Below are 15,663 nucleotides of genomic sequence, written 5' to 3' on the forward strand. Positions count from 1 at the left end.
AGTGCTTATCAAGTGTTCGATTGTATGTACCACTGATGGGATGTGGACTCTTCTGCTCTGGCTTTTCTAAATCCTATTTATTTAACTTCCTTTTTTTCCCTAGGCAATCTTATTCCTTATCCCTTAACAGGTTCAAGGATATGGTGGCAATGTGCTTTCTCAATGGTTCGTTAAAAGTGACTATAGAACTGACACTTTGGAAAGCAACAATCCTGCCAATGGACTAAAGAACATAACCATAGAAATCCAAGAAATGACTGGACTATTGCAGTTTTCTTGGATAATTCATCCCTTTAACCATGTTAAATATTCTGGGAAATTCCCATTTATTAAAATAGAAAACAGTAATAACAGGGTTGCAGATTGTATCCACTACACAACAACTGGTATTTCCTGCCATACTGACAAGCTCTGATGTCAGTGCGATTACATACTTAACATCCCTTCCACGGAAGACCTGTTTCATTCTGTACAACTTCTGGATGCATATAAGAATCAGTTGTTTATCTTCAAACCTACAGAGCATTATCGTCATCTTATAGAAAATGAGGTTTCAGGTTCACTGATCCAAATCTATCCCAAACCCATAATTCACTCCAATTTTGTAGAAGTGTCTACAACAGAAAATGAGAAAGAGAACTAAGGCCCTTACTTCTGCAGATATTAAAATGAAGTCTTAGCAGAGAAAGCGCTAGTGTTCTGTTGTCTAGTCTATTAATAAAATTGAGGAATTAAGACCTGAAGAAAAGGAAACAACTCAAGAACCCACCCCCACCCCCACCCCCCCGATTCCCACTCTGCCCAGAAGAAGCAACAAGAACAAAGGCTGATGGGAATTAAGCTGTACAAAATACAGATAGACAGAACCAGGACAGATTTGACCTTATTTACCTCTCCTCCAGTGAGATATCACAGATATGTGTAGTAAGACTAGTACACTCAGTGAACATTATGAATAATCAGATTTAAATGCTGTGCTCTAATAACTTCATTTTCTGTTCATATTTTTTAAAAGGCAGAGGGCTGTGTAATCAGACTGTGCTGTGGGGTACACAGAAGGCAGGTGCTGTTTCTCGGGTCACAGAAAGTTGCTTTGCTGGACAAACTTCTTTCAGGACCCGGGCACACTCTTCAGTGTCAAAAGCCATCAAGATAGTGGGAAAGACTTGGGCTTACTCCTTTCGGAGCCTGCTAACAAAGGCAGTTTGGATGTCTGTGCCTGGGCAGTGCACAACCAACTGTGTTAGCACCATGCTGTGTGTGTGCTCACATTGGTGAGCGCAGTTGGAAAGGGGATGTTCGCACTCTACAGCCAGGAGGCAAGACCTTCCTGGGGCCAGGGCACAAGCACAGGCGAGTGATGTAGGATTGATTTGGTGCACTCAGGGCATTTGCACACACTTTTCCTGGTCTGTGAATAAAATTCACCTAGCCCTGAAAAATGTGTGCACATGTGAAGTGGAAAAGTTGTGGAGGCTGGTGACAATGGTTTGTTACTCATCTACAGGCAATGAGGCTGGCTAATGCAAAGCTGGTAACAGCTGTTAGGGAGTCCACAGCACTCTAGGCTTCTTTTCTTGCATGGAGAAGGGTGGTGACCTTAAGCAATAAGCAGAAAATGGTGGCATGGCTTGAAACAATGGTGCCTGACCTATATCTGAGCCAGAGGGGGGCATATATTCACCTACATTTGAGACTGTGCCCTGTACAAACTCCTATATGAAGAATGTGTGACAGAAATTAGTGAATGTGAATGAAGTGATAAAAAAAGTGTCCTTTTATTCTGACCTATTTGTCTCCCTGTAGAAAAAGAATGGCTGTAACTGTGGTTTTCCCCATTACATTACAGAAGTACGGGATAAGGGAAATGAGCAAGAGGTAGGCGGGACTTTTTCACCCTGTTACATGAGCAGTTCAGAAGATCTTAGTAATGAAATCACATTGTCAAAGCACACAAAAATACGCCACCAAGGCAAATTCACAGCTTCCATCTTTTTTGTGCCCCATTACTGTAATTGCCACAGGGAAACCAGTTTTCAAGGAGGAGGTAGGTTTACTTTTGTTTTTGTCTGGGTTTCTTCTCTATTTTCTTTTCTGTTACTCCAAAGAAGCTGGGCAAAGAAATACTGTGTTTTGTTATTTGTGCTAGTTTCAATGTTGTTAAAATAACTGTGAGGGGTGGATAGTCACTGCCTGTAAGTGCATGCTTTTGTCTGATGAATGTCTTAGCCAAAATTTTTATGGTGTATTTTTTCCACAGTCTGAAAATAATTATATAAAAATATTTTTACATTACCAGAGTTTCCAGTGTTACTGGCCTCATCCACAGAGAAGTATTTTGCTTGTGAAGTTGAAACCTGTGTTACAGCACTGAAGAGTGCCTATGTAACTTTCTTTTGAAAAGGCAGTCAAACTGGAAATGTTCAGATTTTAGCTCTTTACACCACATGGCAAAATCACGTTGCAGAGTGAATCCCTTTTAGGAGTACTGCATTTAGGCACCAGTAGAATGGAGGCATGTCAGTGTCTTTTATTACAATTTTAATACTGAAGTAGAAGATTTCACTTATGCACAGTTCTCTGAAAATGTCATAGGAATGTAGGCATAATTTTACCCTCATAGCCCATCCAATATGTAAGCAGTAATTCCATTTTGTATATTCCCCAACAAAAATAAGTTTCACAGTGTTTCAGAGGCAAAGCTGTGAATTAAAACTCAGAGGTCTAGTCTTAAGTACAACACCCAGCACAAGTAAGATATTTTCCTTAATGAAAAATAGTGATATAAAAACAAAGTGTAAAGTTTTGGGGTTTTTTTAACTGCAGACTTTACTTTTCATTGGTTATAAAAATCATAGCAGTATTGAGACATGGTAAGATACATGGTTATATGTTACTTAAAATCAGCAGGCTATTGGGCAATTTTTATTCTCATCTAATCAACTCTCTAATCAACCTGGACAAGAATAGCCACTCCAGCAAGACTACAACCTCACTGATATTTCCAAATTCCTATCATGACCATCTCTTGTGGACATGTGTCAGGATTTGGCATTCTCTGAGAGAAGCTTGTGCTCTATCAGAGTCTAGCAGTAACCAATTTTCATAAAAGGTTTACAAACTACAGTCCAGAAAGGAAACAACTTCACACAGAAATACTTTAAGCTTCCTTAAGATTTTGATCAACAATTTGCACAGGAATTATTTGAGATGTGAAAGAAATCTGGACCACCTCTGGGGAAAATAGTACTGTTCTACTACTGTAACTTTTTCTAAAGAGAAGCAGCATGTGATACTAGCATAGATATAATAAAGAGGAGGAAAAGGCATTTTCAAAAATAAATTTGCAGTTTTCAGTAAGAATAGTGGCAACATTTCTGTCTAGTACTTACATGTGGATTCCAGATGATGTAAGAGGGGAAAGGAATGAATCCTCCTGGATTCACCTGACCAAGGTGGATACCTTAGTCTTAGAGGGATCCTTCTGGACCATTCACCCTGGGCTATGTTTTCAGTGACTTGCAGGAAATAAATATAGTGAAGGCTTCATTTGTCTTGTCCTAGACTAGGTTGAATAAACTGTTTCTTTCCAAACACTGTTAAGGCAGTGTAGAATTACTGGTTCCCCTGTGGGCATATCTTTACAGCACTTGGGTAAATTTAGGAAGACAAACTCCACCCCACAACTGACAGCATATTCAGAGTTAGGTTAAAAGATTAAAGCAATGTAATTTCCTTTCATGCATTTCCAATAGCAAGTATGTTTACAGTCCTTTAGAAATTATCTGACCTTTTGTGACCTAGAGTCAAGAGCAGATTATGCATTTTCTATTCAAGAACTACTGAATAAAAGTAAAAATCCTCTTGGGCCCAAGGCCCAGAGGTGAGACCCTGTCCTTTCTTGTTAACAATCCTGATTACCTCAAAGAACTGCAGAGCCATATTTTCTTTTTTCTGATATTTTTCTGAAGCTACTACTCCTACACCCTTTCTAACATCTGCCCGGGAGATGAAGAAAGAGTGCACTACAGAGAAATTTAACTGTTCTTTGCATCACAGCTCACAGAAAAGGATCATAAGAGTATGGTCCTATCTCTTTTTTTAAGAAAATAACAGTAAGTGACAAATAGGGGGTTATTAGAAGAGGAGTGGTTAAGCAAGAAGCCACTAGAACTAGCTAATCCTCAAGTATAAATTCTAAAGAGAAAAAAATCACTATCTTATTGAAATAATGGGAGAAATGTCTCATGAAGACTTAGCTTCATTCCAGGTGTTGCTAAAAATAAAACTGTAAAACACAGAGGGTAAATACAGTAGGCTCAAAAATCAACCTTAAAGGAAGGGTAGTCATAGTTGTCTACTCTGCTGGATTTTCTTCGGCATATCCACAGAAAGGTGAATAAAGAAAAAATGAAAAATATATCCACTCAAAACCTGGGGAAAAAGTCCTGTCAGCAAAGGGAATAGAGTGACTCGTACATATCTGAGCGATCTTCCCAGCATGTGCTTGATGTGGGTATGAGCGTGACACTGTGCAGCTTGATTATGTCTGTTTTGTAGGCAGAGGGATGTTCTGGCTGTGGAACTTAGGCCAATTAAACAACGTCTGAGTATCTCTATGCTTCTCTTGGATATAAAGAACTGAGGCCGTAACTGAAAAAGCCAAGGATGTGGTTTCATTTGCTTTTTCCTTGACCACAATGCTATTTTAAGAGTTCCTTTTACCTTATTTCCTTTGTTGCCAGCCAACTCAACTGCTTGTTGGGCTACACATGAACCAAGTTGTGATCTGATTTGAAATCAGAATAACCCTTTTTTCTTTTGATTTGCAGCATTGCCAAAGGCTGTCCCATCCCTCTAAGACCCCTACATAGCACCTGTGATCATACTTCAGACTGCTGCATTTATCTCATAACTTCTTGATAGGAAGGAAACATCTTTATTTCTTCTGTAAATGAAGAAGTACACAGTTTTGATTGACCCTGGGCCATAAAGTGAATCTGTTGCAGACCAGAGAATTGGGCAAAGCTTTCCATCACCTCAGTACAGTACCAGAATCACTGGACTCTCAGGACCGGTTGGTTATACTTATATATGTAAACTTATACATAAGCTGGGTATAAGCAACTGTATCCTGAGAGCTTAGATGCCTCTAGTGACTAAATAGGGGTCAACACTTCTTGCAGCAGCAGTAGCTTGGAAAGCTCCACTCTGGGTTTTTCTTGCTAACCTACACTTAGCAAGTGTAAGATGAGCTTCACTGTTTGTGGTAAAGGATGCTAAGCCAGATTGAAAAACAAGAAGAAACAAAAACTTCTGGGGTGGAAGGAGCATTATTATTTTTAGTGGTGATCAGTTCTTTAAAACTACTCACTATGAGGCCCCACAAGGAATGTCACTAGTAAACCAGGGAGGCAGGATGGAATTGGGAAGGAGCCATGGAGGATGGGGAAGGACAGGGGATGCTTAGGCCAACATTGCTGTTGAAAAAAACACTGCTAAACCAAGCTCTTGAAATAGTTTCAACCTTCCTCATGGAAGAGAGGTAGTTTTCAAGAAATCCAGGAGTACTTTGACAACTTTGTTGCCCCTTGAACAATTTGTTATTATTTCCAAAGGTGTCAGAATCAAATGGTTGCTACTTTTAGGACTCCTTTGCAAGGTCCTGTCCCCGAGCAACATTTCTCCTAGTACATGGTGATTCCCAGTGTGATGAGCATGAAATGAACACTTCCACCAAGGAGCTCTGAGACATGGAGTTTAATTCATCTAACTCTATTTGTAGCCAAGCTACACAAAATCATACTAGGTCAGATCTCCTAGATAACAGCCTTTGCCTCTGGAAACTGTGATCCTAGCCACCTTTACTATGTGCCTACACTTGTAGTACACCCAAATGAAAGAAACTTCATTCTGTAGAGTAGTTGCAAAACCCTCCATACAGCACAGTAGCTTCCTGGAGCAATCCATGAAAATAAATTATGTGCAAGAGTGTGTTTGAGCTTCTTCTTTTCTAGAAAATAATTGCTTTTTCTCACATTACAGCTGAACAGAGGAAAGGCGCCAGAAGGAAAACAGACCTTTTGAATTCTCCTATTGCTTATCCTACGGCAAGGGATGTGGTAGAGGAAAGAAAAAGAAAAAAAAAAAAAAAGGGGGATTCAAAAGAGTCAAAGGAAATTAATGGGGGATCAGGCTTTCTTGGACTGCTAAGCACAGTGATCTGTGAGGTAGTCTTTAACTTTGCAAGTCCATAAGGCATTGCTTGCTGGTAGATGAGAGAGCATGTAGGCAAAGGCCTGCTTGGTGCTTTCACTCTCCTTATGCCTTTCTCCCTAAGCATCCACTGATGTCAGAAGTTTTGGTTTGCTCAATAACAGCATTTCTTTTTAAATCCGTGCTGTCAGCTACATGATCAGATGCTTGTGGGAACATAAGGAAAAGAGGTTTCCAGCCTGGACTGCAGTGAATCTTGAACAGTGGACAGTCACTTGGTGTCAAAATAGACACATAGGGAGCTTTAAGGCTAACTAAGGAGGTACATTTAAAGGTGGTACATGTGGTGGTTAAGTTTAATGAATCACTGCCTTGGAAAGCTGTGACCCAGTCCTTCAATTCATGTTGACAGCAGCTGAAAAGACGTACGGCATGATTATTATTTCCTGTCAGAGATCTCACCTTCTGATAGGGAAGAAACAGGCAATGAAATCATGCCGCATGTGAATAAACAATTTGAATAGTCTTTTAACTTGAGCAAGCTATCAACTTCCACTTTGATTTTGTCTTGGTTTTACACTAATGACAGGGATATTCAGGCCTGCTTCTATCAAATTCAGTGCAAACAAAATTCCCCATAACCTGAATCCAAAATGCCAGAACAGATTAGCAACTGTTTTCAATTCAAGATTGAAAAATATGTTATCCTCCCTTCAAAATCATGGCACTTCTGCTTGGCCTAGCTTCAGGAAGCAGTCTCAGGGTTCGGTTGTAATCACCCAGCTGTTACACAGAAGAAAGTGGTGTACAGCTTATTTTAAACCCTTATTCCTTTATAAGTCAGCCAAGGGTCAGAGCACTTAAGACACACACAGGAGAGAGAACTTGCCTTGCTCATGGTTGTTGAATTTATAGTCCACTGTAGACTGGACTTTAGATAAACAGGGGATCTTTTAGATAAACGGGATCTAAACAAAGGACACAACAGCAACTGTCTTTGTTATTAGCTTCCACTACATCACTGTGTCCAAGTTGATTAAAGAGTTGATTAAATCCTAGTCACATCTTCAGCATCTGCAACAGTGGTAGATAGTCCTCATGGCTCAACACAAATAAAAACATTGCTATCTTGAAGTAAGCCCGTAACTGCAAGACCCAAATATGCAGTTGGATTTACTAATCAGTTGGGTAGAAAGTACTAAATGATCTTGCAGAAATATGCATGATTTGAGCAGTTGTACAGTCTTTTGGCAGAGTGGACATGGGATATTCTTCCTGTGTTTGCAGGCATGAATGGGACAGCCATTGAAAATTTTGTCTGTGTTATTTTCAATGTTTCCTTCATGAACTGCACTTGGCATGTGGGCAGGACTGCTTCAAGAGACACACAATATTTCCTTTACTGGAAGACTTCAGTGTAAGTAGGTCTGTTTGAATCTAGGGAATTTTGATTTCTGGTCTGACATGTAACCTATCAATATCTAATGCAATATGTCATTGTAAAGGAACGAAGATTTCACAGGATGCCAGAATTACATCACAGATAATTATGGAAGGAACATAGGATGTAGTTTCCAAAATGTGACAATAAAAGACAAGATTGCTGATTTCCTGGTAAACGGGTCAAGAAGTGGACGAAACATTCTGTCATATAAGAAGAAGATTTTTCTGTACAGAATTGGTAAGAACTTTTTCCATTTTTATTTCCAGGTTTATGCTAAGAGAATGAAGAGTTTATCCGTGGAAAAAAAAACATATATATTTTAAAATACTGCTCCTCAGAAATTTGGGGGGTTTTCCCTTTTCCCCAACCCTGATGTATGAAAAGTCAAAAGTCAAAAGAATGAACAAAAACAAATGAATGCAGAGACAATCTGAAATCATAGGTTGGAGAACTGTGAACATTTCAGTCAAATATTTATTCTCTGAAAGAAAGGTGTCATCTTTTGGAATTAACTACCTAAAAATGCCTGAGTGGGGCTATCTAGATGTCAGTCTTATACCATTGTCTTGTAATTCTGTTCATCCACATAATATAAAAGAACAAATTATCTTAACACTGTGAGCAAAATCTCATTTTTTTCCTAATGAATGAATGTTGCTAATCATTAAAAAAATTAGAAAAAGAAATTACTTCTTTTTAATCTGACACAGAAACACCCCCCCCCCAAAAAAAAAGCAACACAAGAAACAAAACCCTGCACAGATTATACACTGAAGTCAATAAAATCTAACAAATGGTTTGTGTTTTTTAATTTTACCTCCTGTTGCTGCTGATACTCTAGTCTCCTCTTCTGGAGTGTGGGAGTCCTGCTTCAGAATATGGTATGAATATAGTAGTTCTGGTAAAGCAGAATTACATCTTTTTAGACCAGTTACTTGAACATCTACCTATACTGTAAAAAGTCAGAGTGAGAAGAGCTAATTATTAATCAATAGTATTTCTGATTATATTATTGTAGAAAAACTCACCCCTCCATTAAATGTCACTGTGAACTGTACAGAAGCTTCTCACGTTTGTGAAATTAGGTGGCAACCACCTTGCACAAGCCACACGAAAAGACATGCTTGTTTCAAATATGAAATTGTCATAGAAAACAAGGTAAGAATAATTATAATTTAATAGTATTTTCTATGCTTGTATTTCCACATATACTACCATAAACCAATAGCCTTTTCTCTTTCCCTACTTAAATAATCTCTCCTTTTTGACATGTAGTGCCCCTCTTGCACATGAGCTTAGGGCTGTTGTCACTGACAAATAGAGGCAGCAAACTGGGGGAATGTTTTCAGTCCACTGTACAGCCCGTCCTTAAAGAAACTGGGCAAAGGAATCCCATACTGTGGGTGAATAGCTATTCTAGCACATATGGAGGCATGGACCATATTATCTGACAACTTTATTATGAACAGTTATAACATACACCAAATGAACTCTAAATACAGTACAAAAAAGCAAAGCTACTGTTAAATTTAATACAACCAATTTTATGTGTCCCTGTAAGGCAGTGTGGGTCCAAGTGTAGTCTTGGAGTCCTACCACAGCTTTCTGATGAAATTAGGTCAGGACCTTCTGTTCTGTGGTATTCCTATCTGCAGTCTCCTGTCCCATCAGTCACTTTTTATCAAGTTTTTCACAAACTCACTTTGCATTTGTTCACATTTCTCATAGCCATCATTACTGCCCAGTCAGGTTTTATTTATTACTAAAGTAAGTCCAAAGAAGTAACACATGCATTGTTACGAAGGTGCACCTGTAAGTTAAGATGTGCTGCAAGAGCCCTTGGGTATCTCAACCTGGAACCCCATACTTTACACCCCTGCCCTTTGTGTATCCAGCCTTGCTTCCTTCTTCTGTTGCCCCATTTGCTGACATTGCCATGCTGTTGCTGAAGGAGTTTTGGAGTTTAGGTTTATCTAAACTAGGTCTGCAGCATGCACAATGAAGACGGTTGCACTACAGCTGTCACTATCAGGTGTAAGGGACACGAACACAGTATTTGTTCATTTTGGCTTTCATTAAGTTCTGTGTCCTTTCTTTTCAACTTAAAGTGGAAAGAGCTATCTATGCCTTTGAATAAAAAGAAATATTCTGTCAGGTTATTGGAACAGAATATCCAGGTTTTCCAGGTCTTAATTGTATATGGTTGTTATTAAACATCTCAGTAACTACAAGTATTTTGAAGACTTGGATGAATATGGAAAGCAGTTTTGCATCCATCAAAACCAAAGCCTGAAGTATTTGCAGAAATATTTGTTTGCTGTTCCAACAGTAAAAAAAAAAAATAAAGTGGAGACATAACGTAGCTAAATGAAATATTTAAGCATGTATTAGCTACGTAGACAAAATTTTTAATGGAAAAAAATATTGTCTGAGTTTACTAGGTTTTTTAGATTATTTTTTTTTTTTGTACAGGTAAAAGTAAAATTTTAGTTGGTGGGTAACCTGAGCCTTTTTTTGTTTAGTTCTTTGATACTCAGTTCTGCAGTCAAATTTAAAGGCTACAGTATTTCAGAGCACCAGTGGTGAGGAAAAACCTTTCTGTGGAAGAACAGCTTAACTTCACAGTCTTTAAAAGAAGGCATTTATAATATTAGATGTGTTTGGTTTTTGTCTTGAAACTCAAACATTCATTAGACAGGACCCTTTATTATACAGTAACAAAAAGAATAATCATAAAAATTAAAACTTTCTCTTGTTGCTAGGCTGATCCCAAAAAAACCATCAAAACCACATCGAAAACAGTAAGTCTTTATTACCATATTAATCTAACATTTATGCTGGGTTGAAATTTCATCTACATCAGAGCATCCTCCAACCAAGTTGTTCCAGTTTCACACTACCAGTTTCAGTATACTGTTTGCTTTTTAGTCACAAGTTACCTAAACTCCAAGTTTTAAACAGTTATTTATAATACATGGTAAAAAAACCTCACCTGCACATGTGGAACTTTACATTGCTTCTATGCAAGTCACAAAACCTTCCATTTTTCAGTCTTTTTTACTTCCTACTAAATTTATGTATATGTAGAAATATGGATCATAATTCCACATTACACTTAAAAGACATAAAATGTGGAGAATCTTTTCTTTATTAATGGTGTCTGGAAGGGGTTGAGATGGAGGAGGCAAGAAAATATCACCTAAAAGATTAAGCCAAGTATAAAAAAGGAAGAAAAAAACCCACAAGTTTTCAAGAAAGCTCAATATTCTTCTGAGAATAATTTCAACATATGTCAAAATAGTCCTTTCTGTATAATCTGGCTGTTACACTCCAGTTCTGAAAGCATCCACGGTAAGGGAATTCCAGATTTTTGAAGAATTACTTTCCAGTAAAATAAATAATTTACAGACTGAAAATAAACTATTAATTTTTTTTCCAATATCACCAATTAAAAAACATTCAGACAAAAAGAATTAGGATGGAACAAGTTAATTTCTTAAGTGATGATTTTCTATTTAATTTTTACTCACCTGTTCACAGAAGTATATGTAAAATTTTCTTTTGCGATTCTTTGCATCATTAAATGAACCTGATGCATTAATAACATCTATACATCTGGTGAATAAAAAGCTCTCAGTCTAGTTGTTTCTTATTTAGGCAAGAAACATCACAGGAAACTCCTATATATTTGGGAGCTTCAGCAAGGAAAAAAGGTACAGCGTCAAAATCAGAGCAACTGACAACGGCTGCTTGGTGAGCCCAAGCTGGGGAGAGTGGAGTACACCCGTAGAGTTTGGTAAGAATGAAAATCACTTCCTTGACTTAGTTTTTCCTCAGTTCTTACTCGTCTGCCTCACTTATGATCCCTTAGAGGTGGGAACACAGTATTTGCAGATTAGTTTGCTAGGATGAGAAGGAGCAAGAAGTGCATATCGCTGAATATGAGGGAGGTCTTCAAGCATTCTGGTGTGACAGTGGGTGCTTCTTGCAAGGAGATAATGAATAAAGCAAACCTTTTTGAGGTCTGTTGCCAGCACTTTTCCTTCTTCTATTTCTACTTTTGGCTTTATAAAGTGCTCTTTTCCCCTGTTACTCTCTGCCACCTTGGATTTTGAAGTTCTCTGTAGGCCTCAGTTCCTCACAAAATGCTTGGTAAGGTCTCAGGTTGCCATAGACAGTCCACCAGTGCTGGCCATCCCACTCCTTCACATGTTACAGGGCACTGAGGTGCTAAACTAAAGAAGCAGCCACTTCATACTGGTTCTTGATATGATCATGCAAAGCAGGTTGCACAAACCTGTGCAATCATTACTCTTCTGTGATACCAACACGTTGAATACTGCTTGTCTTTCAGGAGAAGAACTCACATCTACATCATATATGCTATTTCTGATTCCAGTACTGGCAGCAAGTCTCATACTTTCTCTTTGCACAATGTAAGCCTTATTTCTTGTGCAAAAATTTTATTCTGTAGTGAAATAACACCTCTTTCCCCAAGAGAAAATTTCTGGCCTCTTTTTAAAGGAGAGGAGGGAGAGGGAAAATCCACACTGTACTATAGCAGAAATCATGACCTGTTGGATGTCCCTCAAGTAGGTTATGTATTTCTGATTCACAATCTTCTTATTCACTTGATCAATATAAAACAACGCTTTCCAAAACTGGGACAAGGCCTTATGTCCATGCCGCTTTCCTGCCATCAGACCCTGCAATGTAGATGGGTGGTACATTAAATTGTTTCCTTGTTTTGAGGATATTTCCCTTTCAGATACTTAAAAAACCAACTTCTATGATTCTTTAATAATTCATAAAATAAATTCTTATCATCAAAATTCTGAACAATGAAATGATACCATTATATTCAGCCTATGTAATTTTTAGTTACTCTTTCACTGCTTTTGTCTTAGAGGAACAAAATAGTACCTCAGAAGCATTATTATATAGTACCTATTCATATGTTTGCATATTAAATCTTTGCCAACCTTTTTTGTCACTGTAGAAGAATTTATTTGAAAAAAACTTCACCTACAATACCACAGCCAAAATACCCATTCCCTGAGCTCTCTCCAGCAGATTTCCAGGTATGTTTTCTTTCTGTTTGCCTGAAATTTGTTGCAAATAACAATCCACTGCAGTCATAAAGATATGACTTAAGCATCAGAGAGATGCCCAGAAGCAAGGATAAATTTTCTTTCTTTTTCTTGTTCTTGGGGTATTGAAAGAGAAGGTCCACATGCAAAGAATTCTGGTTTTGCCTTTTCCATTCTGAAATAGTTGTCATCCATCTGCCTGGAACATTGGAAAATATACACAATTTCTCCCTGTTCTCCCTATAAGCCATATGCTATCACTACAATAGTGCTGAGCCTAAGCTTCTCAGCAAAATAATAACGCAGAATCAGACCGTTGGTCAACTGTGGGGAGAGACGGGACAAAGTAAATCTACTGCTGGCCAAAAACAGTTGTGTCATAGTAGATGTTGAGACCCATGTTAGTATTTGGCAATGATACTGCAAGAAGAAAAGCTTCTAGGATGTGGTAAGCAAAAATGTATAGCAGAGAGCTGGGAGGTTTAGCTTATGAGGAAATCTGGAGAGACTCATGAGAAGAAGGAACTGGCAGACAGACATTGCAGGATCTGCCCATCTGACAAGCATGTTGCAAAGTTTGCTGCAATTTGCAGTCTTTAAATTGGCTACAACCAGGTCTGGAAACAAGAACGTGTCTGCAAGGACACACTGGACCACTGGTGTGATTTATAAATTCTTTTACTTTCTGTTCCTTTGTCATGTTAATTTTTCCATGTTTAAAAAGGTGAGGTTTCTGGCTTTTGAGTTGAAAAGTCTTTCATTCCTCCTTATGGAGGGAAGACTTAGATATGTCTGCTTCAGTCCTCTCATTGAGCGAATCCTAGTACAGCTTCTATATAATAAATAACAACACTCTGAATGACAGGAGATTGATAAATTGTAAAATCGTGAGTAATCTCATGCATGAAACTAATAAAATGTTTTATTCTTCCTTTAATAGAGAGAATATAAGAATCAATATATAAAACATGAAACTGGAGAAATAATAACAATTATTGAAGAAATTAAGTGAATTTCTTCATGCATGTGAAGTGAAGCATGCAAGTGAAACAAATAGCTTGAATTTTTTCAAATATATGTATCTTGTGTGCAGTAATTTACAGGTTTTTTCCCCCTCTCGCAAGCAGAGAAAATAGCATTGTCTGTAAAGACCATGTCCCAAGAGCTTATCTTTAAAAGCCTCTTTGTATTTGATTGCATTTTCAATAAATAATTTCTTTGGATTATTTTTGTTTCTTCTTATCAGAAGTATTCATGCAATGTTTCAACTAAAACACTTCAGTAGTGCTTTGGAAGTTAATACACGACTTTTCAACACCAAGCAAAAGAGTAAAATAAGAACAACCAAACTTAAGGGGGTTATTCAGGATCTTGAGTAGTCCAGTGCCTTAGAAAAGGTATAGTCATTTCAAGATTGTGATCAGGAATAAAAATTTTTCATCTCTATGAAAATCCACTGAACACCAGCGAAGATTAAACCTTTTAGAAATTATCATTTGCTCATACAAAATTATTTGTATGAGCATATATTATTATTATTAAAAATATATTAAAATATATTAAAATTAAAATATTATTAAAGTGTTCAGGAGACAATTTTCTCATAAGTCTTTTTGTTGCCTTCAAACTATGCTGCTGCCCACTTCAGCACAGCATGCCCTAGACATTGCTCACAGCCATTTATAAAACCAAACATTTCCTCCCGCTTTTCACCACTTCATATCTGTGGTAGATGAAAAAGTAGCTTAAAATATGATCACTAACAGGTACCAGATATAATTATGTGTCTATGGGGGTGGGTGGGAAATGTTGGAAATTGAGCTTTTGAGCTCTCCAGCAGAAGCCTGCCACTTGCTAGCTGCAAATGGAACAGGCTGGTTGTGGGACTTTGTAACATCTGGACAAAACAGAAGCAGCACACCCTGGATCCTTCAATTAGTAAGGAGGTATGAGACAAAACCATCAATTTGGAGGCTAATCACACATTGTGCTTCTGTGGATGGATTATTTAGATTGGGCAAACCTGGGTTTAGAGGCCATTTAGAGCCATGAAGTGCCCAGTGCCATGCCTGTGTCCCATCTCTTATCCAGCCCCATGCCTCTACACCTCTTCTATGCCTGATCCAGTGTCTCTATTTCTAAGGCCACTGCTGTCATCCAGACCTACATTGCATCAATGCATTAGAGTTGTAGAACCTTGGTGGTACCATATAAACAGAAGCAAAAGTAAACCAAGTTAGCCATGGACACCTGGTCAAACAAAACTACAAACAGGCCAAGAAAAGTTCAAGCAGAACAAGCCTAACAAACTTCAGCCCTGAGGCCTTACAAACTTATTACAAAGCTTACGGCCTGGTGCTAGCAATGGCAATACCATATTACAGGGCTACATGGTCACAACAGCTGAGTTCTCTAATACTGCTGTTACAAATGATCTGTTTTTTCTACACATCGGCCTTATTTGAAGAGTGTCTCTACAGAATAAAAAAAGTTCACCTGTGCCTACTAGGCAACTCTATTCCTGAAGACCTTTTCCAAAGCTTTACATGAGGCTGCTAAAACAACTTAATTGGTTTGATCTTTGTTTCTGCACTTCTGCCAGAAAAGAAGAAAAATAGGACAGACTGTTGCATAGGGGAATGTCTCAAGTGATTTGCATGTTCTGGCAAACTGAATTCCTGCAAGACAGAAGAGGTGCTGCTGAGGTTAAGAAAAGACTGTGCTAGGTGAAAAAACTCAGTATGGTGGCCCCTAAACTGAGAAGCCAGAGTTAGTTGTTATTAAACCAGAGTTTCCTGTGGGAATTTCAGTTTAGGCTGGAGCAGAGCCCTGGCTGGAGGGAAACACGCTTTGAGCCAGCCCATACTGTGAACTGAGCTCCAGCAGAGAGGCACCAAGGGAGGTCCTGCAGCA

The 15,663-nt window shown here is 38.2% G+C and overlaps 2 protein-coding genes across 2 annotated transcripts in view; one reads left to right on the forward strand and one right to left on the reverse strand.

Annotated features, from left to right (window-relative positions):
* LOC106631141 (interleukin-5 receptor subunit alpha-like) overlaps positions 1 to 7,497 on the reverse strand; it is a 45,995-nt gene extending 38,498 nt beyond the window's left edge. Inside the window, exon 1 of the mRNA XM_055702212.1 lies at positions 3,393 to 7,497. The gene's annotated coding sequence lies outside the window, so the exon portion shown is untranslated. The remainder of the gene's footprint in view (positions 1 to 3,392) is intronic.
* Positions 1,891 to 13,976, forward strand: LOC106631140 (granulocyte-macrophage colony-stimulating factor receptor subunit alpha-like). Its single transcript, XM_014279439.3, has 9 exons — positions 1,891 to 2,047; positions 7,504 to 7,633; positions 7,722 to 7,897; positions 8,679 to 8,818; positions 10,423 to 10,461; positions 11,318 to 11,456; positions 12,015 to 12,096; positions 12,660 to 12,741; positions 13,691 to 13,976. Exons 1-9 carry the CDS (start codon positions 1,906 to 1,908, stop codon positions 13,760 to 13,762), a joined length of 1,002 nt encoding a protein of 333 aa, XP_014134914.2. The 5' UTR covers positions 1,891 to 1,905; the 3' UTR covers positions 13,763 to 13,976.
* Positions 13,977 to 15,663: the final 1,687 nt, after the last annotated feature.

The sequence above is a fragment of the Falco cherrug genome, chromosome 2 (assembly GCF_023634085.1).
Source record: "Falco cherrug isolate bFalChe1 chromosome 2, bFalChe1.pri, whole genome shotgun sequence".
Taxonomy (NCBI): Eukaryota; Metazoa; Chordata; class Aves; order Falconiformes; family Falconidae; genus Falco; species Falco cherrug.